At 53.2% G+C, this 27860-nt stretch overlaps 1 protein-coding gene and 1 long non-coding RNA gene across 3 annotated transcripts in view; one reads left to right on the top strand and one right to left on the bottom strand.

The window, feature by feature from the left end:
- The window catches only part of LOC131381935 (uncharacterized), a 23397-nt gene extending 7735 nt beyond the window's left edge, over nucleotides 1-15662 (top strand). The window contains exons 2-3 of the long non-coding RNA XR_009211011.1: nucleotides 6452-6675; nucleotides 15648-15662. This is a non-coding gene — a long non-coding RNA (uncharacterized LOC131381935). The remainder of the gene's footprint in view (nucleotides 1-6451; nucleotides 6676-15647) is intronic.
- On the bottom strand, nucleotides 70-27860 carry CCDC92B (coiled-coil domain containing 92B). Of its 2 annotated transcripts, none has more exons than XM_032139300.2 (4): nucleotides 27583-27860; nucleotides 13662-13814; nucleotides 9625-9672; nucleotides 70-4257 (listed from the first exon to the last, which is right to left on the bottom strand). In XM_032139300.2, exons 2-4 carry the CDS (start codon nucleotides 13789-13791, stop codon nucleotides 3668-3670), a joined length of 768 nt encoding a protein of 255 aa, XP_031995191.1. In that variant the 5' UTR covers nucleotides 13792-13814; nucleotides 27583-27860; the 3' UTR covers nucleotides 70-3667. The 2 variants fall into 2 exon arrangements, with proteins under 2 accessions (XP_031995191.1, XP_058287146.1); XM_058431163.1 differs by lacking the exon at nucleotides 70-4257 and adding an exon at nucleotides 5918-6719.

The following is a 27860-nucleotide window of genomic DNA, read 5'->3' as shown; positions in this document are numbered from 1 at the left end:
CTCTTCCCACACCTGCAAGAACCGAGGTGCGGTGGGGCCGAGTGCCCAATGTAAGAGATTGGACTCACGTGTTTTTCAGAGATTTTATTAAGAATAAGGCATATGACAGTCACCCCTAAAGCACAGGGCTCTATTTCTGTGGGTGAGTGAATACACTCTGAAAAGCATTGGATACAAAAGCGCAGCCAACAGAGAATTTGGAGCAGGGTCCCTCTGCCCTGTCCTGTCCACAGGGCTCCTGCCAGGTGGGTTTGAAGCCCTGCACGTCCCCCATTCAAGGCTGGCATGTCCGGGAGAAGGTGCTTGGAGACCCCCGGCTCCCCGCACTGAGAAGCTGCCCCACACCCTCTAGGCCTCCTTCCGCTCTCCACCGGGGGGACGCCATCCTACTGCTTATATGGGGAAGGGTTATCCCATTTTGGGCCTGGACTAGTCCCCCAAGCTAGAGGGTGCTGTGGCTGGGCTGTGGGCACCAGGGGTACAGAGCCTCAAACCGCATTGCCCAGTGCTCCCTGGCTGATTTCCAGAGCAGGGGGAGGCCCCCACCTGCAGCTCTCTGTCCTGGAGCTGTCCACACTTGGGGTGTGGCAGGAGCTCCACCTAGGGACCCTGAGTGTCCTCTTCAACACTCTCTCTCTCCCAATGGGGATTCGTGCAGCAGAGGAGAGAGAAATACAATCCTTTCCCTTCTTAGTCACCAAGACATTCCAGGGGCCGGGAGCGCGTGGGGGTGGGAGGCTTCCCTTTGGCCAGGTGGGCTCTCAAGCCAGATCCAGGGAGGGTGGGGCCTCTGCAGGGCCCTGAGGCTGAGGAGTGTCGGGCCCCTGACTCCAGCTCCCAGTCTCATGCTGCTGCACAGAGGGTTCTGTGCAGGCGGGTGGAGGGAAGCCTCCATTACTTCCAGCAGGGCGAGGAGGGGAATTTCTGTGAAAACTGGAACCCTGTATCTGCCACAGGCGCTCCTCCAGCTTATCTCCTTTCCCAGGCACCTCCGGCACCTCAGCTGAGAGTCAGTGAGTCAGCTGCCCCAACACCCACAACCTTTCAGCTAGGGGATCTCCAAGCACCTCACAAACAATTGTCATTATCTGTGGTTGCTGGAAGAGGGATGGGAGTTGGGTGGCGCTGATGGGGTCACTTCGGAGAGGCAGGCAGGCCACTGGAAGATCCCTGGGGCCGGAGTGCGGTGGGGGCCCCCAGCTGGACACCCTGGATGCCCAGGAGGGAAGGGGGAAGGGGGCTATTGCTATAGAGCTGGGGGAAGGCCAGGCGGACGGAGCTATGGCTTTTAGTGAGTGGGCAGAAAAAGTACCTCACCATCTCTGCAGAAGAATCCACCTAACAAAGTCACCCTGTTCACCCCAAAAGTGTGGTCGTGGGAGATGAGGGTCTGTGTGGGCTCCTCTGGAAGGACACTTTGCCCTCCTTCCCACGGTCCTCTGGGCACCTCTGAGAGAGGAGGCCCTCACACACAGGTTCTGAAAGGGAGGGGGACAGAATAGGGGTGCAGTGAGTTATACACACTTGAGGGGGGACAGAGATGACACAGGCGCAACCACTAGTAGAGGGCAGAGGTGGGGGCAGGTGGAGCAAGGACCCCAGGCCAGCTTCTTGGTCCGTGTTAGACTGGAGAGCACTGTCCCAAGGGTGCCCCAACCTCAGCCATCTGAATCCAGGAGCTGGACACCCCAGACCAGGCGTGGTTATTGCTCAGTGGTCTGGGTAGTCCCGGGTGGGGTCAGCTGGGAGAGCCGCACACTGCTTGGCCCTGAGTGTGCTCGCTCACTGGTCTCTACTTCTTGCCAATTTCCTGCTCCCTCTAACAAATGGAGAGAAAGGGGGTGTGATCTGGGACTCCCCCCTCTTCATAGGGCTGTGATGGGGAAAAGCTCGTCACCCCTAGAGCTTGACTCTGCTCACCTCCCAGACCCCTGTGTCACACAGAATGTGTGGCCTCAGCCAGGGTCAGGACCTGTCAGGAAAGGAGTGTCTGTGAGGGAGGTAAAGGCCTCTCCCTGCCCCACGTCCTCCCCTCGAAGTCCCTGGAAGACCTCACAGGCACTTAGGACTTGATGCAGGACCCACACAGGAGGGATGGCATGGGCTGGAGGGGTTTGTGTTTCCTTCTAGGCTGGGCTGGGGGTGGGGGCAATAAGCTGTGCTGAAACTGTCCTTCCTGCCTTTGGTGGTGGACAGGGAGCTTAGAAGGGGCGTTAGGAGGTGGGGCTTTCCCCTTTCCACTTTGGCATTCCCCAGGCTAGACAGCAGGGAACTGGGCAGCCCGCCACTGCCAGGTTCTGAGAGGTTTAGGGGCATCCATGGAGGGGACCAAGATGGGGACTAACCTGTGCTCCCACCATCCCCCCAGCAAACCCAAACCCAAACTCCTATCAGTAGCTGCCACTTCCAAGAAGCCAGGCCCTTCTTCTTTTTTTCGTTTTTGAGATGGAGTTTTGCTCTTGTTGCCCAGGGTGGAGTGCAGTGGCACGATCTCGGCTCGCTGCAACCTCTGCCTCCCAGGTTCAAGCGATTCTCCTGCCTCAGCCTCCCGAGTAGCTGGGATTACAGGCATGCACCACCACGCCCGGCTAATTTTTGTATTTTTTAGTAGAGACGGGGTTTCACCACGTTGGCCAGGCTGGTCTCGAACTCCTGACCTCAGGTGATCCGCCCACCTCGGCCTCCCAAAGTGCTGGGATTACAGGCGTGAGCCACCGCGCCCAGCCAAGGCCCTCTTCTTGTCTCTGGGTGCAGCCAGATGATTAGGAAGCCTAGCAAAATTAGCACCAATAAACAGGACGAGGAAAACGCCTGGGGCTGCCTCCTGAGGGGGAGGACAGCTCCTGCCTACCAGACGCCTGGCCGGCAGCAGGCCTGTCACCTCCCTTCGCCAGCACAGCTCCCAGTCCCTGCGTACCCAGGGGGGTGGCGACTCAGGAAGAGCTGAGCTGGAGACGGCTCTAGACCAAGTCCGGCCACCCAGGCGGTTCTGTAATCCTCTCCCAGGGCCCATGGATGCTACCTTCCAGAAGTTACGCTTCCATCAGGCGCACTTTTCCCACCAGGGGCTCTGGGAGGACGTGTCTTCTAAAGTGTTCCGTGCTCACCTGCAAGGACCTATCGGCAAGGTCGGGGTGGGGGTAGAAGGACCAGCCCCTAGCCTGGGCCTCTCCTGGGGAAGAAGGCTTGGCGGGAAGGGCGTGGACGCGGGGGTGGAGGAGGCGGGGGGAGCTAGAGGGCCGGGGGAGCTAGAGGGCCTGGGGCGCCAGTGCCACTCTGCGTACCTTTCCGTAGGCCAGCCCAGCCCTCCCCTCCCCACCAAGGATTGTCGGCTTTCCCGGGACAGGGCGTGGCCCCCGCCCCTCCTGTCTCACTGGCAGGTGGGACCAGGCCAGGATCGGGACGGCGAGTCCTCTCGGTAGAGAAGGTGCCCCCGCTCGGCCCCGCGGAGGAACTCTCGCGCGAGGAGAGCGCTCGAAGCTTTGGAAAAGTCGGGAAGTACAAAAGGCTGGCGGTTCGGGGGGTTTGCGGGGAGCCGGGGCCGCCTCGCCCCGCTTCCTGGGGGAGGGGCGGCTGCCCTCCGACCCGGGACCTGTCTGCGGGGCCCGAGCTGCGTCCCTGGCCGACCCTCCCCGTCCGTCCCGCGTCACCCCGGCCAGCCCGGCGCCTACTCCGGGTCCCCGGGCGCGCTGGGCTGGCTGGGCGCGGGCTGCGGGCCGGCTCGGTCCGGGGACTCCTGGGGAGGCGGCTGGCGCGGGCTGCGGGCGCTGGGCCGCAGCGGCCTCCGTGCATAGAGGAAGAGCGCGGGGTCGGGCATGGGGTCGGCGTCGTCGAGGGCGCCGGCCCCGCGGTCCCAGGCGGCCCAGTCCCGGCCAGGGCCCTTGGCGGCGGCCTCGTGGGCAGCAGGCGGGCGGCGGGCTCGCGGTGCGCGGCGGCGTGGCCGGGGCTCGGCGGTGGCGCCGGGGCCCGGGCGCGGGGCCTGCAGTCTCTGGCGCGCCGCGTGCAGCTGGCAGGAGAGGTAGGCGGCCGCCTCAGTGTGCTTCTGCAGCTCGGTGCCCAGCACGGTGGCGCGGTGGCTGCGGCGGCGCAGCTCCTCCAGGAAGCGGCGCTCCTCGGTGCGCAGGCTGCAGCGCAGCGCGGACACCAGCGCCTCCCGCTGCGCCACCTCCCGCCGCAGCTCCGCGTTGGCCGCGGCCCGCGCCTCCAGCTGCGACTCCAGCGCGCGGCACTTGCTCTCCAGCTCCCGGGACGCCGCCTCTGGAACGGGGCAGAGGCCAGAGGTGACAGTCTCCCCCTGGGTTGGAACAGAACCTGCACGGCTCAGAGCTCCGTGTAACAAAACCCCCAGGCCGGGCGCGGGGACTCACTTCTGCAATCCCAGCACTTTGGGAGGCCGAGATGGGCGGATGACTTGAGGTCAGGAGTTCGAGACCAGCCTGGCCAACATGGTGAAACCCAGTCTCTACTAAAAATACAAAAATTAGCCGGGCGTGGTGGTGGTGGGCGCCTGTAATCCCAGCTACTCGGGAGGCTGAGACAGGAGACTCGCTTGAACTGGGGAGGCGGAGGTTGCAGTGAGCCGAGATTGCGCCACTGCACTCCAGCCTGGGTGACAAAGCGAGATTCCGTCTCAAAAAGCAAAACCAAAAAACCAAAACAAAGCCCCACTCCTCCCCACGTCCCCACCTGCACGTCCTACGGCGCTCCCCCTCCTTCCCCACGCGGCGGTTCAGTGGCCTTCCTTGTTCCGCCCTCGTACCTATTCTACCCTCTGCTTGGCCTGGTCTTTAATTCTTCAGGTTTCAGCTTAAGTGCAAACCCCTTCCTGGCCCTTTATTCATTCCACAGATAATTTGTGGAGCCCTGACTTTGTGCATTGTGTTAGGTATTGGAGATAGGGCGCATAATAAAACGGTCTCCATGAAGCTTATCGCATAGTGGGAGAGACATAGTAAATAATCACAAATACGTGTGAGGTTGCAAATGTGACTGTAACTGGAGAATGTGACCTAATCAGGGAAGTCTTCCCAGCAGAAGAGACTTGAGCTAAGATCTGAAAGATAAACAGGAGTTAAGTAGTGAAGACAGGAAAGAAGGATCCTGCAGACGGAGGGAACAGCTTGTGTAAAAGTCCAGAGAGCAAGGGACTAAAAGAGCTGCGAGTGTGCACAGGAAGGGAGTCAGAGCCCTTATTTCCTCCACAGGGCATGTATCACATGGCTTCTTTTTTTTTTTTTTTTGAGATGGAGGCTTGCTCTGTCGCCAGGCTGGAGTGCAGTGGTGCAATCTCGGCTCACTGCAACCTCAGCCTTACGGGTTCAAGCAGTTCTCGTGCCTCAGCCTCCCAAGTAGCTGGGATTACAGGTGCACGCCACCACACACAGCTAATTTTTATTTTTTTTTATTTTTTGAGACGGAGTCTTGCTCTGTCGCCCAGGCTGGAGTGCAGTGGTGCAATCTTGGCTCACTGCAAGCCCCACCTCCTGGGTTCAAGCCATTCTCCTGCCTCAGCCTCCCGAGTAGCTGGGACTACAGGGGACCGCCACCATGCCCGGCTTATTTTTTTTGTATTTTTAGTAGAGACTGGGTTTCACCGTGTTAGCCAGGATGGTCTCAATCTCCTGACCTCGTGATCTGCCTGCCTCAGCCTCCCAAAGTGCTAGGATTACAGGCGTGAGCCACCGCGCCCGGCTAATTTTTCTATTTTTAGTAGAGACGGGGTTTCACCATGTTGGCCAGAATGGTCTTGAACTCCTGACCTCAGGTCATCCTCCCGCCTCGGCCTCCCAAAGTGCTGGGATTACAGGCGTGAGCCACTGCACCCAGCCTTTTTTTTTTTTTTTCTTGAGACAGAGTCTCACTCTGTCACCCAGGCTGGAGTGCAGTGGCGTGATCTTGGCTCACTGCAACCTCCGCCTCCCAGGTTCAAGCGATTCTCCTGCCTCAGCCTCCTGAGTAGCTGGGACTACAGGCACCCACCACCACACGTGGCTAATTTATTTTTGTATTTTTAGAGACAAGGTTTCACCATATTGGTCTGGCTGGTCTCGAACTCCTGACCTTGTGATCTGCCCGCCTCAGCCTCCCAAAGTGCTGGGATTACAGGTGTGAGCCACCACGCCCAGCCTTTTTTTTTTTTTTTTTTTTTGAGACAAAGTCTCCCTCTTGTCAGGCTGGAGTGCAGTGGCATAGCTCACTGCAGCCTCTATCACATGGGCTCAAGTAATTCTCCCACCTCAGCCTTCCCAGGAGCTGGGACCACAGGCATGCACATTTTTTGTAGAGATGAGGTTTTGCCATGTTGCCTGGGCTGGTCTCGAACTCCTGGGTTCAGGCAATCCTCCTGCCTCAGCCTCACAAAGTGTTGGGATTATAGGTGGGAGTTGCCGTGCCTGGCCACACGTTTGTCATTTTTTGTTTACTTGTTTATTGTTGGCCTTTGCCACTGCAGCAGGTTTCTACCCTGGATAGACATTGGATCCACGCAGAGAGCTTTAAAAAATGCTGTTTCCTGGGCCCTACGAAAGACCAATTGGACCAGCATCCCTGGAGCTGGACCTGGGAACTGGTGTTGCTTAAATCTTCCCCGGTGGTTCTCGTGTGCAGCGTGAGTGGAGGACCCCTGCCTCCTGGAAGCTCCATCTCGGCAGGACCATATCCTAGGACTTGGCTCAGGTGAGTGTAGGGACGTAGACAGCCGAAAGTGGCAAAAAGTGACCCTGGAAGGATGAAAATCACCAAGTGATAAAAGGACAAGGAGGGCTGGGCGCGGTGGTTCACGCCTGTAATCCCAGCACTTTGGGAGGCCAAGGCGGGCGGATCATGAGGTCAGGAGTTCGAGACCAGCCTGGCCAGCATGGCGAAACCCCATCTCTACTAAAAACACAAAAATTAGCTGGGTATGGTGGTGCGCGCCTGTAATCCCAGCTACTTGGGAGGCTGAAGTAGGAGAATTGCTTGACCCTGGGAGGCAGAGGTTGCAGTGAGCTGAGATCGCGCCACTGCACTCCAGCCTGAGTGACAGAGCGAGAATCCATCTTAAAAAAAAGGACAAAGAAAGTTCTTAAGCCCAGTGGGTTGACACACTCATCCCAGTGACTCAGGGGAGGGCTGAGGCGGGAGGATCTCTTGAGCCCAGGAGTACAAAGCTGCAGTGAGCTATGATTGTGCTACTGCACACTACAGCCTGGACAACAGAGCAAGACCCTGTCTCTAAAAAAAGAAAGAGTTCTCAAAGCCCACTGAAAGAGAAGACATGCCGGGCACAGTGGCTCATGCCTGTAATCCCAGCACTTTGGGAGGCTGAGGGGGGCAAATTGCTTAAGCTCAGGAGTTCAAAACCAGCCTGGGTGACATGACAAAACCCCATCTCTACAAAAAAGCTGCGCGTGGTGGCATGTGTCTGTAGTACCAGCTAATCTCAAGGTTGAGGTGGAAGGAGCTCTTGAGCCCACCTAGGAGGCAGAGGTTGCAGTGAGCAGAGATGGCACCATGGCACGCCAGCCTGGGTGACAGAGTATGTCTCAAAAAAAAGGCCGGGCGTGGTGGCTCATGCCTATAATCCCAGCACTTTGGGAGGCCGAGGTGGGTGGATCATGAGGTCAGGAGATCTAGACCATCCTGGCTAACACGGTGAAACCCCGTCTCTACTAAAAATACAAAAAATTAGCCGGGCGTGGTGGTGGGCACCTGTAGTCCCAGCTACTCGGGAGGCTGAGGCAGGAGAATGGCGTGAACCCGGGAGGCAGAGCTTGCAGTGGGCCGAGACCGTGCCACTGCACTCCAGCCTGGGCAACAGAGTGAGACTCCGTCTCAAAAAAAAAAAAAAAGAAGATAAAAACGAAGACATTGGATTGGGGCAGTGGCTTGGGCCCAGGTCATCTCAAAAGCCCTTTGAGACAAAGGACAGTAAGTGGGGTGAAAGTGGCTTTGTCACAGAACTGTCCTAATCTAGTGTCTGGAGCATGTGCTGCCTTCCTCCAGCCACCTAGGCACCAAGAGGTTGCCCGTGGTTGTCCTCTAAAGAGGGCAGAATTAGTCCAAGTTCGTAAGTGTTTAGATGATCCCTAGCTGATCTTCATGTATGAATACACAAAGCAGTTTCTAGGGTTCCTAACATCATAGCTTAAACTTCCAGCCTGTAGCATTTGATCTATAAGCAACACATCAATTTGGAAGAGAGTCTGTTCTTAAGAACTCTTCTGGCCAAGAAAGACTGTTTTTATGATTCCTTTTAACATTTTTTTAATATTTAAAAACAATGATAGAGACAGACTCTTACTATTTCGTCCAGGCTGGTCTTGAACTCCTGAGCTCAAGTGATTCTCCTACCTTAGTTTCCTAAAGTCTTGGGATTACAGGCGTGAGCTACCACACCTGGCCTTGTGATTCATTTTTAATTAAATAGTTACTGTGTCCTGGCCAGGCTCGGTGGCTCACGCCTGTAATTCCAGCACTTTGCAAGGCTGAGGCGGGTGGATCACCTGAGGTCAGGAGTTTGAGACCAGCCTGGCCAACATGGTGAAACCCCATCTCTACTAAGAAATACAAAAAATTAGCCGGTGGATGGTGGTGTGCGCCTGTAGTCTCAGCTACTTGGGAGGCTGCAGCAGGAGAATCACTTGAACACGGGAGGTGGAGGTTGCAGTGAGCCGAGATCGTGCCACTGCACTCCAGCCTGGGCAACACAGCGAGACTCCATCTCAAAAAAAAAAAAAAAAATTACTGTGTCCCTCCAAGTCAGATAATGAGCCTTGCACTTCAGAGACAATGGGTAACACTCAGTCCTAGATCTGAGATCTTATAATCTGATGATAAAGATCTCATCAATGCAATTAAAAAAATTAATTGTGGGGGAAAAACGACAAAATTTAGCATTGAACCATCTGTAGGAGTATCATTCAGTACCATTAAGTATATTCATGTTGGTGTGCAACAGATCTTTAGAACTTTTTAATCTTGCAAAACTAAACGTCTACACCCATTGAACTCCCCCAGCCCCCCCCCCATTTTATAGGTGAAGTAATACTCTGTAAACAAATATTTTAGAGGAATTTCTACAACGGCAAGAAGTCATGCTTTTGTAAAATGCAGGATTTACTAATGTGTGTGTGTTTCTTTTGTTCTATAGACCAAGTTCCTTGAAGTCAAGGAGCCCATCTTGACATGCATCTTGACACTTGGCCTGTGATCACTCAGTTCAGTGAATCTTGACACTGACCATGTGATCACTTGTGCCAGGATGGGAAAGACTGGGAAGGTGGGTCACAGCAAGGAATTAAGCAGGCTAAGGGGAAGTAAAGCCACATTACCATCTCCTTCCTTCTTTTCTTTCCTCACTTTGGACAGAGACATGGATACAGAGTACTATGTGTGGTGGTGCAAGTTGTTCACTGCACAAGGTCATCCAACTGAGGTGGTGGAGGTTGTTCACTGCACAAGGCATTTCACAATGTCATCCACTGGGCAAGTGTGGCTGACATCCTGCACTCTGCTCACCAGCCAAGGAGTGATTGTCCCCAAGTCTAGGCTGGGGACAGAGAAGGCTTGGGTCCTACTAAGGGCTGGGAAAAACTCCAGCTGTTGGGCCCTGTGACACTTCCCCACCAGTGGTCCTTCTCTTACCTTGCTGGTGAGATTGGGCCTCTCTCATTTCCAGGTCATGGGTCAGTTCTGGGGGGAAAGAAAAGAAAAGGCAGTTTGTGTGTGTGTGTGTGTGTGTGTGTGTGTGTATGTGAGAAAGAGAGATCATGGAATCACAGCTCAGTAAAAGTGGCAATAAGGATCTTTAGAAGCCACCCCCATACTATTTTACTGCAACCTTGCAATGGGAAGAGATGAAGAGATGTGTCCAGGGCACAGCCTTAACCTGGCCAGCTTGACTCCAAGCTCAGGAATCTTCCCAGCTCAAGCTTTGAGCCTGGGTTTGGAGTTTAGTTCACCCCTCGTGGGACTGAGGAGCCTGGCTTGTTTTGGGGCTGGGGGACTATCTGCCTTTCCTGGGGTGATATGCCAGCCAATCAAAGCAGTTCTGGAGGACCCTTGCTGTGCAGGGCTTTGACCCTTTCCTGTTTAGCTGATGGCCGCTGGAGTGTCCAGAACTGCTTGGCACTGGAGGCAGGCTCGGCAGTGGCTACTGACCAGTCTGGACACTTGCTTTCCACTATTTTGACAGTCAATACCGTTGAGCCTGTGTTATTATCTGAACATCAGCCCTGCCCCTTCCCAAGCCCCAGTTCCGCCATATTCCCCACAGCAGGGAGAGGGGCTTTGAGCAGGACAGTGCCATCTAGTGATGGCCTGGCTTGGCATTGAGGGGGCGGAGCGGGCAGCCCAGGAGCCACTCAAGGGCACTGGTGCAGGAGCAGTTTCCTCCTGGGTGCTGCAGCCCAGCCACCACCCCTCTGCCTGCCTGTCCCCCCAGTCTCCATTCCTTAGTGCCCCCAAGCCCCATTTCTCAGCTCGGGTGAGTTTGATAATTTTTCCAGCCCCACTCCCACTCCCCCAACTCCACCAGGGCTCAAGAACTGGTACAAGGGCAGAAGTAAGCCAGAAGCCACAGCTGCCTGTGATGCAGACCGACTCGGGGGCACCTGCGTACGCCTGCAGGGACACAGTCTGGTGCCCACGGGGAGAAGGTGTGAACCGGGGGTCGGGGGAGGAAGGCGGCGCATCTCTGGGACCACCACCCAGCAGCACCTTCAGGGGCCTTGTGACCCCTCTGCCCCTCCTCCTCACTGCCCTCACCGGCTCTTCCAGAGACCCAGGGCTTTGCCAGAGGTGCCTTCTCTGGGGAGGCTGGTTGTTGCTAGGAGGCAGGCAGCTCGGGGTGCCTGAGCCTTCTGCTGTGACCAGAGTCTGAACCTGTTCCCTGTGAGGACTTTCATGCTTCTACCTCCAGGGCTTCCTGGGACCAACTTGGCTCCTCCTCCAAGGCCTTGTGATGTAACCCAGGGACCTTGGCCTAGGTTCAGGGATTTGGGAGCAGGGACACCTTGGCTCTGCCATTAACTCCCTGTGGGTGGTTTCTCTTCAGCCTTTAAACACAGGTCTTGGGGGTAGGGAGATAAAAATCTCAGCTGGGCTGTAGATGAGCATCCTGTGAGGTTAGATATGCTGTGTGACCTTGGGCCAGTAACAGCACTTCTCTGAGCCTCAGTTTTCTCATCTGGAAAATGGGGGCACAATAGCACCTCTCCAAGGGGCTGTCGCTAGGATTAAATGAGAAAAACAGCGGGCGTGGCCCAGGGCTGAGTTGGTGCTGAACGCGTGTGAGTAGTTCTTGTCATCAGTCAGGCTGCTTCACCACCCCAGGATGCACCCACCTCTCAAGCCCTTCATTCTGAGTCCTCATCCATCCTCAGCCAGCTCCCTGGGCAGTCTATCCCTTTGGCTCCTACACCAGCCTCTCCCCTCAACCAACCCCCTCCCAGCTCTGGGTCCCTCTCTAATCTCCTTCCCCTTATCTTCTCCCTTCTCATCACCTCCTCCTTGGGGGAAAGGCCTTGTTCAGTCATTTCAGCCCCAAGAGTGGCTGCTCTAGCCTAGCCCAGTTATTTTCATCTTAATCAATAACGAAGAGGTGGCGGGGTGTGGTAGCTCATGCCTGTAATCCCAGCACTTTGGGAGGCCAACGTGGGCAGATCATCTGAGGTCAGGAGTTCGAGACCAGCCAGGCTGGCCAACATGGTGAAACCCCATCTCTACTAAAAATACAAAAATTAGCCAGGCATGGTGGTGGGCACCTGTAATCCCAGCTACTTGGGAGGCTGAGGCAGGAGAATCGCTTGAACCCAGGAGGCAGAGGTTTCAGTGAGCTGAGATCGTGCCACTGTACTCTAGCCAGGGCAACAGAGCAAGACTCTGTCTTAAAAATTAAAAAAAAGGCCCAGTGCGGTGGCTCACGCCTGTAATCCCAGCACTTTGGGAGGCCGAGGCGGGCGGATCACGAGGTCAAGGGATCCAGACCATCCTGGATAACACAGTGAAACCCCGTCTCTACTAAAAATACAAAAAAAATTAGCCAGGCGTGGTGGCGGGCGCCTGTAGTCCCAGCTACTCGGGAGGCTGAGGCAGGAGAATGGCGTGAACCTGGGAGGCGGAGCTTGCAGTGAGCCGAGATCACGCCACTGCACTCCAGCCTGGGCGACAGAGCGAGACTCTGTCTCAAAAAAAAAATAAAAAATAAAAAATAAAAATAAAAATAAAAAATGAAAAACTAGTAAAAAAATACCCAAGAGGTTTCAGGCCCATACCCATCTGAGAAGGGTGGTGTGGATGAGGGCACTCTGTTCCTGCCTGCTCCACATTTTGGGATCTGGCCTGTGTCCTCAAAGGAGCGACCACAAGTTCTCAGAATTAGGGCAAAACAGAAAGAAATGACAGGAGCTGCTATGGTGTCTTAGGGTTTCCTCTTCTTTTTTTTTTTTTTGAGATGGAGTTTCACTCTTGCTGCCCAGGCTGGAGTGCAGTGGCATGATCTCGGCTCACTGCAACCTCCGCCTCCCGGGTTCAAGCGATTCTCCTGTCTCAGCCTCCTGAGTAGCTGGGATTACAGGCATGTGCCATCACGCCGGGCTAATTTTTGTATTTTTAGTAGAGATAGGGTTTCGCCATGTTGGCCAGGCTGGTCTCAAACTCCTGACCTCAGGTGATCCACCCACCTCGGCCTCCCAAAGTGCCGGGATTACAGGTGTGAGCCACTGTGCCTGGCCTCCAGCTGGATTTCTTATCTGTCTCCTTTAAGTGCTGCTTTATCCATCAACTAGAACCTTCCATGAGCTTTTGGCTTCCCAGCTTCCGGCCTTTGCCGTGCTGTCTCCATCTGGAATGCTGTCTTCTCTCCCCTTTCCCCTGTGATATCTCGGCATGTCCACATGTTAGGCAGCCTCCAGGGAGTTGAAACACCCCTCCTCTGGGGAGCCTTGGATGCTGGGCCTCCTCCTTCAGCACCTGCTCCTCAAGCTGGACATGCTCCTGCTTGATTTCTGCTCTACCTTAATATCACCAGTTGGCTGTGTGTCTCCCCAGCTAGACCGAGGGCTGGGAGTTGCTTGGTGAACAGTGACTCGGAAAGGATGGCGACCTCCGGGATTTGGATCCTAGGAGTCCTCCACTCCCTAACCAGAGCGCCTTTTTTTTTTTTTTTTTTTTTTTTTCATATGGAGTCTCTGTAGCCCAGGCTGGAGTGCAATGGTGTGATCTCAGCTCACTGCAACCTCCGCCTCCTGGGTTCAAGCGATTCCTCTGCCTCACCCTCCCGAGTAGCTGGAACTACAAGCGCCCGCCACCATAACCAGCTAATTTTTTGTATTTTAGTAGAGACGGGGTTTCACCATGTTGTCCAGGATGGTCTTGATCTCCTGACCTCGTGATCCACCCGCCTCGGCCTCCCAAAGTGCTGGGATTACAGGTGTGAGCCACCGCGCCCGGCCCTAACCAGAGCTCTTTGCTATGAAACTTTCAGATGTTTCTAGAACTTTTCCAACTTCTCTGTCCATCTTACCTCCCCAAGTCCCAGTTTCCTTATTCAGAAAGAGAGGCAGCGGAATTGGTGCAGTGTGAGGCTCACAGGGGCTCTTGGTGGGTACAACCCAGAGACAGTGGTTGTGATGATGACAGCGACCCCTCCCCACCCGTCCAGCCACCTCTCCTGGCCTCACCTGAGCAGCGTTTCTGCAGCCTCAGGATCTCCAGGTGTAGGTCTCGCAGCAGGGCCATCTGCTCCTTTTTCAGGAAGCTGATGTGGCGTTGCACGCTCTGGATCTGATGCTCCAGGGACACGGTATCCATGGCAACCCAGGCCTGGGCCCCACCTAGGGAGGACGACAAGGTGAACCTACCTCTTCCGAGCCCATCTGCGCTGCCCCACCCTCAGCTCTTGCACCGTCTCCTCCGCTCTGGCTCATGTTGCCACCAGGAAGATGATTCTGCCACTGCTGTCACCTCCCCACTATTCCCTCATTCAGACTTCATGAAGAAGCAGGGGAGTTGGCAGGAAAGCATCATTACTCCCATTTAACAGATGGAGAACCAGAGGCCCAGACGGCAATGGCTTCCTTCTCCTGCTCCCATGTAACTTTTTTGTTTGTTTGAGATGGAGTCTTGCTCTGTCGCACAGGCTGGAGTGTAGTGGCACAATCTTGGCTCACTGCAGCCCCCACCTCCCGGGTTTAAGCAATTCTCCTTCCTCAGCCTCCCGAGTAGCTGGGATTACAGGCGCCTGCCACCATGCCCGGCTAATTTTTGTATTTTTAGTAGAGATGGGGTTTCACCATGTTGGCCAGGTAGGTCTTCAACTCCTAACCTCAGGAGATCCATCCGCCTTGGCCTCCCAAAGTGCTGAGATGACAGGCGTGAGCCACTGCGCCCAGGCCCATTTAACTTTAGCCTCTTCTACTTCTCAAACAGGAAAACAAATGGAGTGGCAAAGTCAACAGAGAGACAGAGAACCTGGGTTCTAGCCTGCTCTTCCCACCCTACCAGTGTGACCTGGGTGGACCCTTTCCCTCTGTGGGCTCTCAATTTTCTCAGGGGGAAAATGAGGGAGATGTGGAGTGAGTGAGCCCTAGAGTCTCTTCCAGTTCTGATATCCCACAAATATCTCAGCCCAAGGGCTACATGGCTGTTCTGAATATTATTCTCCGTTAGTTCAACTCCACTTCAACTTAACCACAGTCCAGGGCTTCGGGCTCCTCCAAGTGGCAGTGGAGGAAGATCTGGCGAATGTTTCACTGACACTGACTCGGCTGAAGGCAGGTGGTGGAGTCCCTTTTTAAAAGAGAAAGGCGGGCCAGGTGCAGTAATCCCAGGACTTTGGGAGCCCAAGGCAGGCGGATCACAAGGTCAGGAGTTCAACACCAGCCTTTCCAACATGGTGAAACCCTGTCTCTATTCAAAACACAAAAATTAGCCGGGCTTGGTGGCATGTGCTTGTAATCCCAGCTACTCGGGGGGCTGAGGCAGGAGAATGGCTTGAACCCGGGAGGCGGAGGTTGCAGTGAGCTGAGACCATGCCACTGCACTCCAGCATGGGCGACAGGGTGAGACTCTCTCTCTAAATAAATAAATAAATTAATTAATTAATTAAATTAAAGAGAAATAGGCCGGCCGTGGTGGCTCACTCATGTAATCCCATCACTTTGAGAGGCCGATGTGGGAAGACTGCTTGAGTCCAGGAGTTTGAGATCAGCCTGGGTAACAAACTGAGAGAGATCTCGTCTCTAAAAATATATATAAATAGGCCGGACTCGGTGGTTCACGCCTGTAATCCCAGCACTTTTGGAGGCCAACGTCGGCGGATCACTTGAGGTCAGGAGTTCGAGACCAGCCTGGCCGACATGGTGAAACCCCGTCTCTACTAAAAATACAAAAAATTAGCTGGGCGTGGTGGGGCAGGTGCCTGTAATCTCAGCTACTTGGGAGGCTTGAGGCACAAGGATTGCTTGAACCCAGGAGGTGGAGGCTGCAGTGAGCCAACATTGCACCACTGTACCACAGCCTGGGCAACAGAGTGAGACTCTGTCTCAAAAATAAATAAATAAATTAAATACATACATACATATAAATAAATACAATAAAAAAGAGAAATAGGAGAGGGGGAAAAGAGACCCATGCAGTGACTCCCATGGTGGAACTTTGAGTTGCAGTGATGGATGAGAGGCACGCATCCCTGAATCCTAAGGGTGGCTTGGCTTTCCAGCTCTGCTTCTTCTGGCTCCGCCCCCTTCCCGATGAATCTGTTCTGTGATCATCAGCATCTTGGACAAGCAGAGGCAGACAGCACACACTGGAGCCCAGGACTTAGAGCTCCTGCTTTCTCAGCCAAGAACTCCCTGAGCTTTTGAGGAAACTGCCTTCACCTGCCCCTGGAATGTCCTGGGCAGTGGGAGAGACAGGCCAGTAAGAGGAGTAATTCTGTTCACCAAACGGTCCCTTCCAGACTCGCTTCCGTGTAAGACTCAGAAAAATCCAGATTTTCATTTGTGGGGTCACATCGAGCAGGTCCCCCCTGAGAACTCCCATCCTCAGGGCACTCCTCTCTCTGGGCCCCTTTCTCTGGTACTCCCCTGACCCCCCTAATCCAACCAAATAGGCCTTTCTTTTTTCTTTTTTTTGAGATGGAGTCTCGCTCTGTCGCCCAGGCTGGGGTGCAGTGGCGCGATCTCAGCTCACTGCAAGCTCTGCCTCCCGGGTTCACGCCATTCTCCTGCCTCAGCCTCCTGGCTAATTTTTTGTATTTTTAGTAGAGATGGGGTTTCACCGTGTTAGCCAGGATGGTCTCGATCTCCTGACCTCGTGATCCACCCGCCTCGGCCTCCCAGAGTATTGGGATTACAGGCGTGAGCCACCGCGCCCGGCCATCCAAATAGGCCTTTCATTTCAGCAAGGGGTGGCCCTTTGGCCTGTGGGGATCGCTGGCTACATGTGCTGACCATCTGCTATGTTCAGGGAACATTATACACATGATCTTACTTCTGCCAACCACACTTCAGCGGGTATTACCACCCCACTTCACAAAAAAAAGGCTTTTGTGCCACTTCACATGCTCAGTAAGTGGCAGCAGAGCCAATTCTCCAACCAAGTCTTTCGAATCCAGAGAAGGTTCCCAATATTTGCACGAATATTTACACTGGGAACAGTCCTAGGTTTGAATCTGTCACCCAGGCTGGAGTGCAGTGGGGTGATAATAGCTCACTGCAACCTCAAACTCCTGGGCTCAAGCAATCCTTCCACCTCAGCCTCCCAAGTAGCTAAGGTCTACAAGTGACCGCCACCATGCCTGGCTAATTTTTTAAATTTTTTGTAGAGACAGGGTTCTCTACACCCAGGCTGGTGTCCACCTCCTGGCCTCAAGCAATCCTCCCACCTTGGTCTCCCAAAGTGCTGGGATTACAGGCATGAGCCGCTGGACCCAGCTGATTTATGGCCCTTTCAATTACCTGCTGTGAGACTTCTGGCAAGAAAATTAACCTCTCTGAGCCATTTTCCTTCCCCCTGTAAGATGGGACTGCAAATCCTACCGTCCTAGGATAGCTGTAAGGATTAAATGAGATAAGAAATATAAGGCCTGGCGCAGTGGCTCACGCCTGTAATCCTAGCACTTTGGGAGGCTGAGGCAGGTGGATCACCTGAGGTCAGGAGTTTGAGACCAGGCTGACCAATATGGTGAAACCCCGTCTCTACTAAAAATACAAAAATCAGCCGGGCATGGTGGCATGCACCTGAAGTCCCAGCTACTCAGGAGGATGACACAGGAGAATCGCTTGAACTCAAGGGGCAGAGGTTACAGTGAGCTGAGATCGAGCCACTGCACTCCAGCCTGGGCAACAGAGCGAGACTGTCTCAAAAATAAATAAATAGGCCGAGCGCAGTGACGCACACATGTAATCCCAGCATTTTGGGAGGCCAAGGCGGGCGGATCACGAGGTCAGGAGATCTAGACCATCCTGGCTCCGAAACCCCGTCTCTACTAAAAACACAAAAAATTAGCTGGGCGTGGTGGTGGGCGCCTGTAATCCCAACTACTCGGGAGGCTGAGGCAGGAGAATTGTTTGAACCAGGGAGTCAGAGGTTGCAGTGAGCCGAGATCGCGCCATTGCACTCCAGCCTGGCGAGAGAGTGAGACTCCATCTCAAAATAAATAAATAAAATAAAAATAAACAAACAGGCTGGGCGTGGTGGCTCACGCCTGTAATCCCAGCAGTTTGGGAGGTGGAGGCAGGCAGATCACGAGGTCAGGAGATCGAGACCATCCTGGCTAACACAGTGAAACCCCGTCTCTACTAAAAATACAAAAAAATTAGCTGGGCGTGGTGGCAGGCGCCTGTAGTCCCAGCTACTCGGGAGGCTGAGGCAAGAGAATGGCGTGAACCCGGGAGGCGGAGCTTGCAGTGAGCGGAGATTGCGCCACTGCACTCCAGCCTGGGCTACACAGCAAGACTCGTCTCAAAAAAATAGAGAGAGAGAGAGAGAGAAAAAGAATAAAGAAATGTAAAGTGCTTAGCACAGGACCTGGCTCAATGAATGCTACCTCCCTTCTTCCTCTTCTTCCCTGTCCATTTAATGTGTGAGTAGGTTAATTCCTGTCTTGATTTGCTCACTTTCTCATTCACTCATTTAGTGATCTGCTATTGCGAAGCACTGTCCTGGGTTCGGGGAACACGGTAACGAACACAATGAAGTCCCTGCTCTCATGGATCTCACGGGGTGAAGAGAAGGGAATCAAACACGTAAATAATGTGTCAAACATAATACAAATAAGGATAGAATTACAATCTGTGATAAGGGCCATCAAAGAGACCTGCAAGGTATTGTGAAAGAATAAGGAGGGGAACCTACTTTAGATTTGGGGTGAGGAAAGTTCTCTTTGAGGAAGTAACTTTTAGGCTGATGCCTTGTGACAGGCAGAGTTCTAAGACGGTCCCCAAGATTCCCAGCCTCTGGTATGCAGCTGTTCTGCTCGAGTATGGGTGGGCCTGTGCATATGACGGATTTCACCCGTGATTAGGCTATACACAAAGGTAAAGGGATTCCGCAGATGTAATTAAGGCCTCCAATCAGTTGACTTTGATTTAATCAAATGGAGATTATTCTGGGTGGGCCTGACCTAATTAGGCAAAACCCTGAGGCTGGGCACGGTGATTTATGCCTGTAATCTCAGCACTTTGGGAGGCTGAGGCAGGCTGATCACTTGAGGTCAAGAGATCGAGACCAGCTTGGCCAACATGGTGAAATACTGTCTCTACTAAAAATACAAAAATTAGCTGGGCATGGTGACAGGCGCCTGTAATCCCAGCTACTCGGGAGGCTGAGGCAGGAGAATGGCGTGAACCCTGGGGGGCGGAGCCTGCAGTGAGCCGAGATCACACCACTGCACTCCAGCCTGGGCGACAGCGAAACTCTGTCTCAAACAAACAAAAAAAAAAAAAGAATTTTTGGGCTGGATGCAGGGTCTCACGCCTGTAATCCCAGCACTTTGGAAGGCCAAGGCGGGCAGATCACCTGAGGTCAGGTGTTCGAGACCAGCCTGGCCAACATGGCAAAACCCTGTCTCTATTAAAAATACAAAAACTACCCAGGCATTGAGGCTTCCACCTGTAGTCCTAGCTACTCGTGAGGCTGAGGCAGGAGAATCTCTTTTTTTTTTTTTTTCCTCTGAGATGGAGTCTCGCTCTGTCGCCCAGGCTGGAGTGCAGTGGTGCGATCTCGGCTCACTGCAAGCTCTGCCTCCCAGATTCACGCCATTCTCCTGCCTCAGCCTCCTGAGTAGCTGGGACTACAGGGGCCCGCCACCGCGCCCGGCTAATTTTTTGTATTTTTAGTAGAGATGGGGTGTTTCACCGTGTTAGCCAGGATGGTCTCAATCTCTTGACCTCGTGATCCGCCCACCTCAGCCTCCCAAAGTACTGGGATCACAGGCATGAGCCACTGCGCCCGGCCAGGAGAATCTCTTGAAACTGGGAGGCGAAGGTTGCAGTGAGCCGAGATCACGCCACTGCCCTCCAGCCTGGGGGACAGAGCAAGACTCCATCTCAAAAAAAAAAAAAAAGAGAACATTTAATATTAAGTAAATTTGGAAGTTCTTAAGGGATTTTAACCAGTGGAAGAACATGATATGATTTACAATTTTTTTTTTTTTTTTGAGACAGGGTCTCGCTCTGTCACCCAGGCTGGAGTGCAGTGGTGCAGTGATGGCTCATTGCAGCCTCAAACTCCCAGGTTCAGGCTGAGACTCTACCTCAGCCTCCCAAGGAGCTGGGACCACAGGCTCGTGCCCCCATGCCCGGCTAATTTTTCACTTTTGTAGAGATGGGGTCTCACTATGTTGCCCAGGCTATCCTTTGCATTTTTAAAATATCACTCTGGCTGCTGTGGGGAGAGCAGTCTAGAGCCAACAGAGTGGATGTGGGGAGGTCAGCTGGGAGAACAGAGCAGTGGTCAAGGTGCCAGGTGATGGTGGCCTGGATGAGATGATGGAGGTGAAGGCGGAGAGCGGTCCCCGCTGTATTTTAGTGGTGGGACTGGCAGGACTTGGAGATGGATTGGATTAATTAATGATGATAGGGAGGGGGACGGCTAAGATATCTCCAGTTTTCCAGCTTAAGCAACTCAAGAATGAAGGCATATTCGCTAGATCTTTCCCCATTTCCTCCTCTTTCACCATGAATCTCTTCTTTATCTATAATTACTCTCTGGGTGTTCTTGTCCCATCCCATGGCTGTAAATACTATTTATATGCTATTGACCCCCAAAATAACTCTTCCCTGGCTGCTAGACTGATGACCTAACACCTCCGTTTGGATATCCAGTGAGAATATCCCTCAAACTTTCTTTCTTTTTTTTTTTTTGAGACGGAGTCTCGCTCTGTCACCCAGGCTGGAGTGCAGTGGCGCGATCTTGGCTCACTGCAAGCTCCGCCTCCCGGGTTCACGCCATTCTCCTGCCTCAGCCTCTCGGAGTAGCTGGGACTACAGGCACCCGCCACCACGTCCGGCTAATTTTTTGTGTTTTTAGTAGAGACGGGGTTTCACCGTGGTCTCGATCTCCTGACCTTGTGATCCGCCCGCCTCGGCCTCCCAAAGTGCTGGGATTACAAGCGTGAGCCACCGCACCCGGCCTTGATAGCCCTCAAACTTTCAAGTCCCAATACTGAACTTGCATTCCCTCCTGCAAACCAGCTCTTGACCACCGTTTGCCATCTTGATAAACCACATTGCTATTTGCCCACTCATTCTGTTGCTCAGGCCAAAAACTTGGGAGTCATCTTTGATTCCTCTCTTTCTTTATATTCCATAGTCAATCCATCTGCAAATCCTGTTTGCTCTACCTTCAAAAAAACATACCCCAAAGCCAGTCACTTCTCATTATCTCCATCGCCATCACCCAAGTCCAAGCCAGCAGCATCCTGGTGTACCATTGCAGTAGGTTTCTGACTGTCATCTCACTTCCATTCTTGCCCCATGTTTTCCATGCAGGAGCCAGAATTCCTTTAACAAATATAAGTCGGGTCGGGCACGGTGGCTCACGCCTGTCATCCCAGCACTTTGGGAGGCTGAGGCGGGAGGATCACCCAAGGTCAGGAGTTCGAGACCAGCCTGGCCAACATGGTGAAACCCTGTCTCTAAGAAAAATACAAAAAATTAGCCAGGCATAGTGGCGCATGCCTGTAGTCTCAGCTACTTGGGAGGCTGAGGCAGGAGAATCTCTTGAACCCAGGAGGCAGAGGTTGCAGTGAGCCGAGATCTCACTGCTGCACTCCAGCCTGGGCAACAGAGCGAGACTCTGCCTCAAAACAAAACCAAAAACAAATATAAGTCTGATCATATGTCCCCAAACCCCACTCAGAACCCTCAGTGTGGCTTTCCATCACATTTAAAACAAACCCAAAGTTCTTATGAGCCCTTGCACAGTCTGCCCTGGCTCCCTCCGTCCTCATCCTGCTGGTTCCACTCCAGCCACTCCGACCTTGCTGCTTCCTGAATGTGCCCAGCACACTCTTGCCTCTGGGACTTTGTACATGCTGTCCCCTCTGCCAGAAATGCCCTTCACCAAGATCTCCTCAAGGCCTATTCCCCTCCTTCATTCAGGACTCTCCAAATGTCAGCTCCTCAGGGACTTGCTCTCATCACCCAATTTAAAATAGAAGCTTTTGTTACTCTCCATTCCCTTAATCTGCATTGTTTTTTCTTCCATGAATGTATTACCACATGAATATATTACATTTTTATTTTTATTTTTTATTTTTTTATTTTTTTGAGATGGAGTCTGGCTCTGTTGCCCAGGCTGGAGTGCAATGGCGCAATCTCAGCTCACTGCAACCTCCGCCTCCCGGGTTTAAGTGATTCTCCTGCCTCAGCCTCCCGAGTAGTTGGGATTGCAGGCACGTGCCACCACGCCCAGCTAATTTTTGTATTTTTAGCAGAGACGGGGTTTCACCATGTTGGCCAGGCTGGTCTCAAACTCCCGACCTCGTGATCCAACCACCTCAGCCTCCCAAAGTGTTGGGATCACAGGCGTGAGCCACTGCGCTGCACCCGGCCTAAATTTTTTTTTTTTATTTTTGTTTTTGTAGAGACAAGAGTCTCACTATGTTGCCCAGGCTGACCTCGAACTCCTGGTCTCAAGCAATCCTCTAGCTTCTCTGGCATCTCAAAAGTGCTGGGATTATAGGCGTGAGCCACTGCGCTGCACCTGGCCTAAATTTTTTTTTTAATTTTTGTTTTTGTAGAGACAAGAGTCTCACTATGTTGCCCAGGCTGACCTCGAACTCCTAGTCTCAAGCAATCTTCCGGCTCTGGCATCTCAAAAGTGCTGGGATTACAGGCGTGAGATCCTGCTCCCAGCCCCCAGTTTTTGTTTATCGTCTGTTTCCCCTGCCAGACTGTTAGCAACTGAGATGAAGGACATTGCTTTGGTTCCTCCTGTTCCTTAGTACCTAGCAAAGTATGTGGCAAACAGGAAGTACTCAGTATATGTCTTTAGAGTGAGTGAATTTGTGGGGATGGGGTAGACTGACGGAGAAGCAGATTGACACAAGGTAAGATCAAGAGGGCATGTGTTAGGGGTGATATGCCCAAAACACCTCAAACAAGGAGAAATAGATGTCAAGTAGGCAGGTCAATATACTGGTGCAGCCAGGCTCAGTGGCTCATGCCTATAATCCCAGAACTTTGGGAGGCAGAGGTGGGCAGATTGTTTGTGCCCAGGAGTTTGAGACCAGCCTGGAAAACACGGTGAAACCCCATCTCTAGTAAAGACACAAAAATTAGCTGGGCATGGTGGCGTGTGCCTGTGGTCTCAGCTACTCGGGAGGCTGAGGTGGGAGGATTGCTTGAGCCCGGGAGTTTGAGGTTTCAGTGAGCCACGATTGCACCTCTGCATTCCAGCTTGGGTGACAGAGAGTGAGACCCTGTCTCAAAAAAAAAAAAAAAAGATAAAATAAAAACATAATAATACACTGGTGCATAACTCAGGAGAAACAGGTGAGCTGCGTGTCTGTGCGACTGTGAGTCTGTGTCAGGGTTTGTGTGCTTGCATATCTGTATGTGTGCCTGAGCCTGTGTGTGTGCCTCAAGGAGTATATGTGTGTGTTTCTCGGTTCTCTCGCTGCTGTGTGTCTGCTGTGCGCACACCTGGAGGACGGTGTGTGGGCCTGTGCTTAGGATAAAGAGAGAAAACGTCTGTTCTCAGCCACTGAAATGCAAATGTTTCTGAAGAGTAAAAACCCTTCCCACACAGCTCTGGAGACTGGACCCTGGCCACCGTGAGAGGCGGAGCCAACCAGCTGTTTCTGTGCTTTCCCAGAACGACTTGAGTATTTGCTTCCAACTAGGCAGGCTGCTTTTCTCAGGGCGGAAATTTGGGTCACAAACGATCTTGGCAAATATTCTTTCTTAGACATTACTGTTTAGTTTGTTTGGGGGAGGGTGGGAGATAGAGTGGGGAAGGGAACTAGAGACAACAAAAATCTCTCTGTCTGGGTGGGCAGTCGCAGGCACTACTTCAGAAGGCCCAAGCCAGGAAAACATCTGATTTTCCCATCAGAAATGCAGTCCTGGAACATCTGGGCTTCAGAAGCTCATGCCCGAGGACTCGGCCCAGGCTAGTAACAGTAGCTGAAGGGCTGGAGCTATCAGCTCCATCTTTCCCCCCGACACAGCACTACATCTAGTCCAGCCTCCTGAGTTAACATGCTCGGGGAAGAGGGTCTCACTCCTCTGTCCGCTGTCCTGAGCACCTCAGAGCCTGCATTGTTTCTGCTTCCCTCCTTCTTCTGGTTGTCCAAGTTCTTTTTCCTGTAAATTTTCTCTTGCCCTTGTCCTTCTCCTTCTCCTTCTTTTTTTTCCCCCCCGAGATGGAGTTTTGCACTTGTTGCCCAGGCTGGAGTGCAATGGCACAATCTCAGCTCACTGCAACCTCCGCCTCCCCGATTCAAGCAATTCTCCTGTCTCAGCCTCCCAAGTAGCTGGGATTACAGGTGCCCACCACCATGCCTGGCTAATTTTTGTATTTTTAGTAGAGATGGGGTTTTGCCATGTTGGCCAGGCTGGTCTCGAACTCCTGACCTCAAGTGATCCATTTGCCTCAGACTCCCCAAGTGCTGGGATTACAGGTGTGAGCCACTGTGCCTGGCCTTTCCTGTTAATTTTCTAGCTTGATGAAAAAATATTCATTTAAAAAAATTGTTACCAAAAATATTAAAAAGACCCTAACACGAGGTTCACAATTTATAGGATTAATTCCAAGTACTTTTAACATGTCTCTGATGTGTCTGAAAGTTACAAATACTTTTCCCTTTGGGGAAGCTGGTGGAGAAGGCTTCTGTGCTCAGGTCCCCAAACACAGGTAAAGTGTCAGGCTCAGGAACCTTCTGACCCTGGCACAGTTTGGACTCTGAGGTCTGGGCTCCTGATCCCTGAAAATGACCTCTCTTCCTGCTTGTCTCTTTGGAGCTTCTGGGTACCCACTTCCCTACCCAGTTACAACTGACTTGGCAAGTGGGAAACTGCAGTTCTCTCCCCGCTTCAGCTGTTTTTTGTTTGTTTGTTTTTGTTTGTTTATTTGAGACGGAGTCTCGTCTGTCACCCAGGCTGGAATGCAGTGGCTCGATCTTGGCTCACTGCAACCTCCACCTCCCAGGTTCAAGCAATTCTCCTGCCTCAGCCTCCCGAGTAGCTGGAATTACAGGCACCCACCCAACACACCCAGCTATTTTTTGTATTTTTAGTAAAGACGGGGTTTCGCCATGTTGGACAGGCTGGTCTTGAACTCCTGACCTCAGGTGATCCACCCGCCTTGGCTTCCCAAAGTGCTGGGACTACAGATGTGAGCCACAGCGCCTGGCCTGCTAACCAGAAGTTTGAAAACCTCTTTTACAGTCCAGTATTTCCTTGGGTATCTAAATCTCATCTTCCCCACACCCTTTTCGTCTGCTCAAGGTCCCCTGGCCTCTGCCACCTCTTTCCTTCCTTCAAGCAGAGGAGGTCGCTGGGAGAGGAACCAGACCCCACACTTCTTGTGACCTGCTTGCCTGGGGTTTGCATTGTCTGCCACCCCTCACTCACTGGTGGATTCTCTTGTCCCAGTTTCAGCTTTTCCTAGTGTTTCTTTTCTGTTTGGGACTGAAAATATTTATCAAGTCAACAAATATCTTTGTGCTGTTCTTAACAGTCAACAGCCACGTTTTGTTAAAGTTCTTTAAGTATGTTTTTTTTTTTTTTTTGAGACAGAGTCTTGCTCTGTTGTCCAGGCTGGAGTGCAGTGGCGCGATCTCAGCTCACTGCAAGCTCCGCCTCCCGGGTTCACGCCATTCTCCTGCCTCAGCCTCTCGGAGTAGCTGGGACTACAGGCACCCACCACCACGCCCGGCTAATTTTTTGTATTTTTAGTAGAGAGGGGGTTTCACCATGTTAGCCAGGATGGTCTTGATCTCCTGACCTTGTGATCCACCCGACTCGGCCTCCCAAAGTGCTGGGATTACAGGTGTGAGCCACCACGCCCGGCCTAAGTATGTATGTTTTCTTGTTTTAAGGAGAATGTTACACTTATTTTTATTATTCTTATAGTCAGGGCAGGTATATTAGATAGGACAGGCATGGCAATAAGTGAACAAATAAATGAATCAGGTCAGGTGCGGTGGTTCACGCCTGTTATCCCAGCACTTTGGGAGGCCGAGCGGGGCGGATCACCCGAGGTCAGGAGTTTGAGACCAGCCTGGCCAACATGGCAAAAGCCCGTCTCTACTAAAAATACAAAAATTAGCAGGGCATGATGGCACACACCTGTAGTACCAGCTACTCGGGAGGCTGAGCCAGGAGAGTCGTTTGAACCTGGGAGGCGGAGGTTGCAGTGAGTTGAGATCGCACCACTGCACTCCAGCCTGGGCAATAAGAGCAAAACTCTGTCTCAAAAGAAATAATCAATATGAGCTTTGTTTCTTAGTCATTATTCCTGTTCATGGCCTGACTCAAGAGGCCTGGGGCAGTAGGAGAGCAGGAACTCAAGAAGCCTTTCTTGGACATGGCATCAATGCATAAGTAATAATACTTATAATAATAAGTAATTGGTACTGTTCTTAGCATTTTACATATATTAACTCATTTATCTTGGCAACAACCCCACGTTGAAGATTCTATTAATGTATCCACTTTATCGATGAGGAGACAGGCTTAGAAAGGTAAAGCAGTTTGCTCAGTATATGCAACTACAGTGCCTGGCAACTAGAAGCACCCCACTGGGTGCTCGTCCTGGCGTTTATGGCCTCTCATAAGAGAATCCCAAAGGGGAGAAGATCAGCCTGCATTTAGCAGTCCACATCTGCAGGCTGATCTCCTCTTTTGGATTCTACCTCTTGCTGCTCTGATGACAAACTGTTCCAGTAGCCCAGTAGCCAGGCCATCCCCTCACTTACTATATCAACCCTATCTCTGCCTCTTGAAGCCTGACCCATCCTTCAGGGCCTTGCTCTGATGTGACTTTTACCATGAAGCCATCCCTGATCCCCCACCAAGATGGAACGACTCTCTTCCGCCTCTCTGTTCCCCAGGCAATTTGTTGAAATCTGGGTGGCAGCTAGCACCACAGTCTGCCATATTATCACTCTTTGTTCTGTGTGTGTGTGTGTGTGTGTGTGTGTGTGTGTGTACGCATGCCTGCATGCACCTGGCTTCTGTGCTAAGCCATAAGTCTTCATCGTGTGTGTGTGTGTGTGCACGTGCCTGAATGCACCTGGGTTCTGTGCTAAGCCATACGCTTCCTGAGGGCAAGGCTTTGTCTCTGGGAATCTCTTGCAAGGAACAGGCCCACAATGAATGTTGCTGAAACAGGGAGAATGGATTGAGTCTTACTGGGAATCACCAGGGCAAGTAAATACACATATTAAAAAATAAGTATGCTGGTCCCCCAACCCCAAAACCTTGACTTTCCTGGGGACTGGAGTTTAGAACAAGGATTCAGCCTTTGACAAATGTCTAGGACTCTGTCTGCAAGGTGGGGCCGCTTGGCCAGTGGTGGAGCCACATTCCCCAAGGACCTTGTGGTGGTCCTCTCCACTCCGGAGCCCCTCCCCCCCGAACCCCCAACTCTGGCTGCCCCCTGCACTGAAGCGGTCAGGACCCCCCACCTCAGCAAAGCTGAGGATCCAGTCAGAAGGAAATGGGGTGTACGGGGAAACTGGAGCCCCCCACCCCCTTCAGGCTTCAGGTTCTGCCCTGATTATGCCTCCAATATGACTCCCAGGGAAGGCAGGGGTTGGGGGGGGGATGTGGAGACTAAGGAGGACGGGGAAGCGAGGTAGCAGAGAGGAGGGCAAAGGCAGCAGAAAGAAAGGTGTGTGTGGCGGGAGGTGGCGGGGCTCGACCTCGGGCCGCTCTGGACGCCCGGCAGCGCCAGGCAGGGCCCGGGTCTGGGCGGTGGAGGACAACTTCTGCCAGCAGCCCGCCGCGAGTCCTGCCCGCCTCCCGCGCGCTGCGGTGCCCAGCCCCGCGCCAGCCCTCCCAGGGGAGCTGCAGCTTGGCCGCGCTGCTCCCCCCTGGGGCCGCTCCGGCGCCCACACCCCCCACGCCCACCGACCGGCCTCCTCACCTTCGGGACCTGAGAGTCACCGGCCGGCGGGGCCCTGGGTCCAGGCCGGGCTGGGTGGGGGCGGCGCTCTTCCCCCCACGCTAGCTGCGCCCGGGGATCTGCAGCGCCCGCCCCGGCTGCGGCGCCATCAGCTGCTGGGAGGCTGCGGGGCAGTCGGGCCGGGGTTCCGGGGGGCTCGGGGGCGCCGAAGGGGGGTATGGGGCGGGCTCGAGGCGTAAACACCCAGCAACGTGACCGGAACTGGCGAACGAGCCGGAGGGGTGCGGGGGGCGGGAGAG

The sequence above is a fragment of the Hylobates moloch genome, unplaced genomic scaffold (assembly GCF_009828535.3).
Source record: "Hylobates moloch isolate HMO894 unplaced genomic scaffold, HMol_V3 SCAFFOLD_19, whole genome shotgun sequence".
In the NCBI taxonomy this organism is placed as follows: domain Eukaryota; kingdom Metazoa; phylum Chordata; class Mammalia; order Primates; family Hylobatidae; genus Hylobates; species Hylobates moloch.
The sequence above is the reverse complement of the archived record's forward strand: the minus strand, read 5'-3'. Positions and strand labels throughout refer to the sequence as shown.

Bases quoted from the DNA above. Each gene is read 5' to 3' on its own strand.
- CCDC92B (XM_032139300.2), bottom strand. From the start codon at position 13,791: ATGGATACCGTGTCCCTGGAGCATCAGATCCAGAGCGTGCAACGCCAC. The intron at 9,673-13,661 runs GTGAGGCCAGGA...CTTTCCCCCCAG, and splicing joins GCTGCAGAAACGCTGCTCAG to AACTGACCCATGACCTGGAA. The intron at 4,258-9,624 runs GTAAGAGAAGGA...GCCCCGTTCCAG, and splicing joins GGCCCAATCTCACCAGCAAG to AGGCGGCGTCCCGGGAGCTG.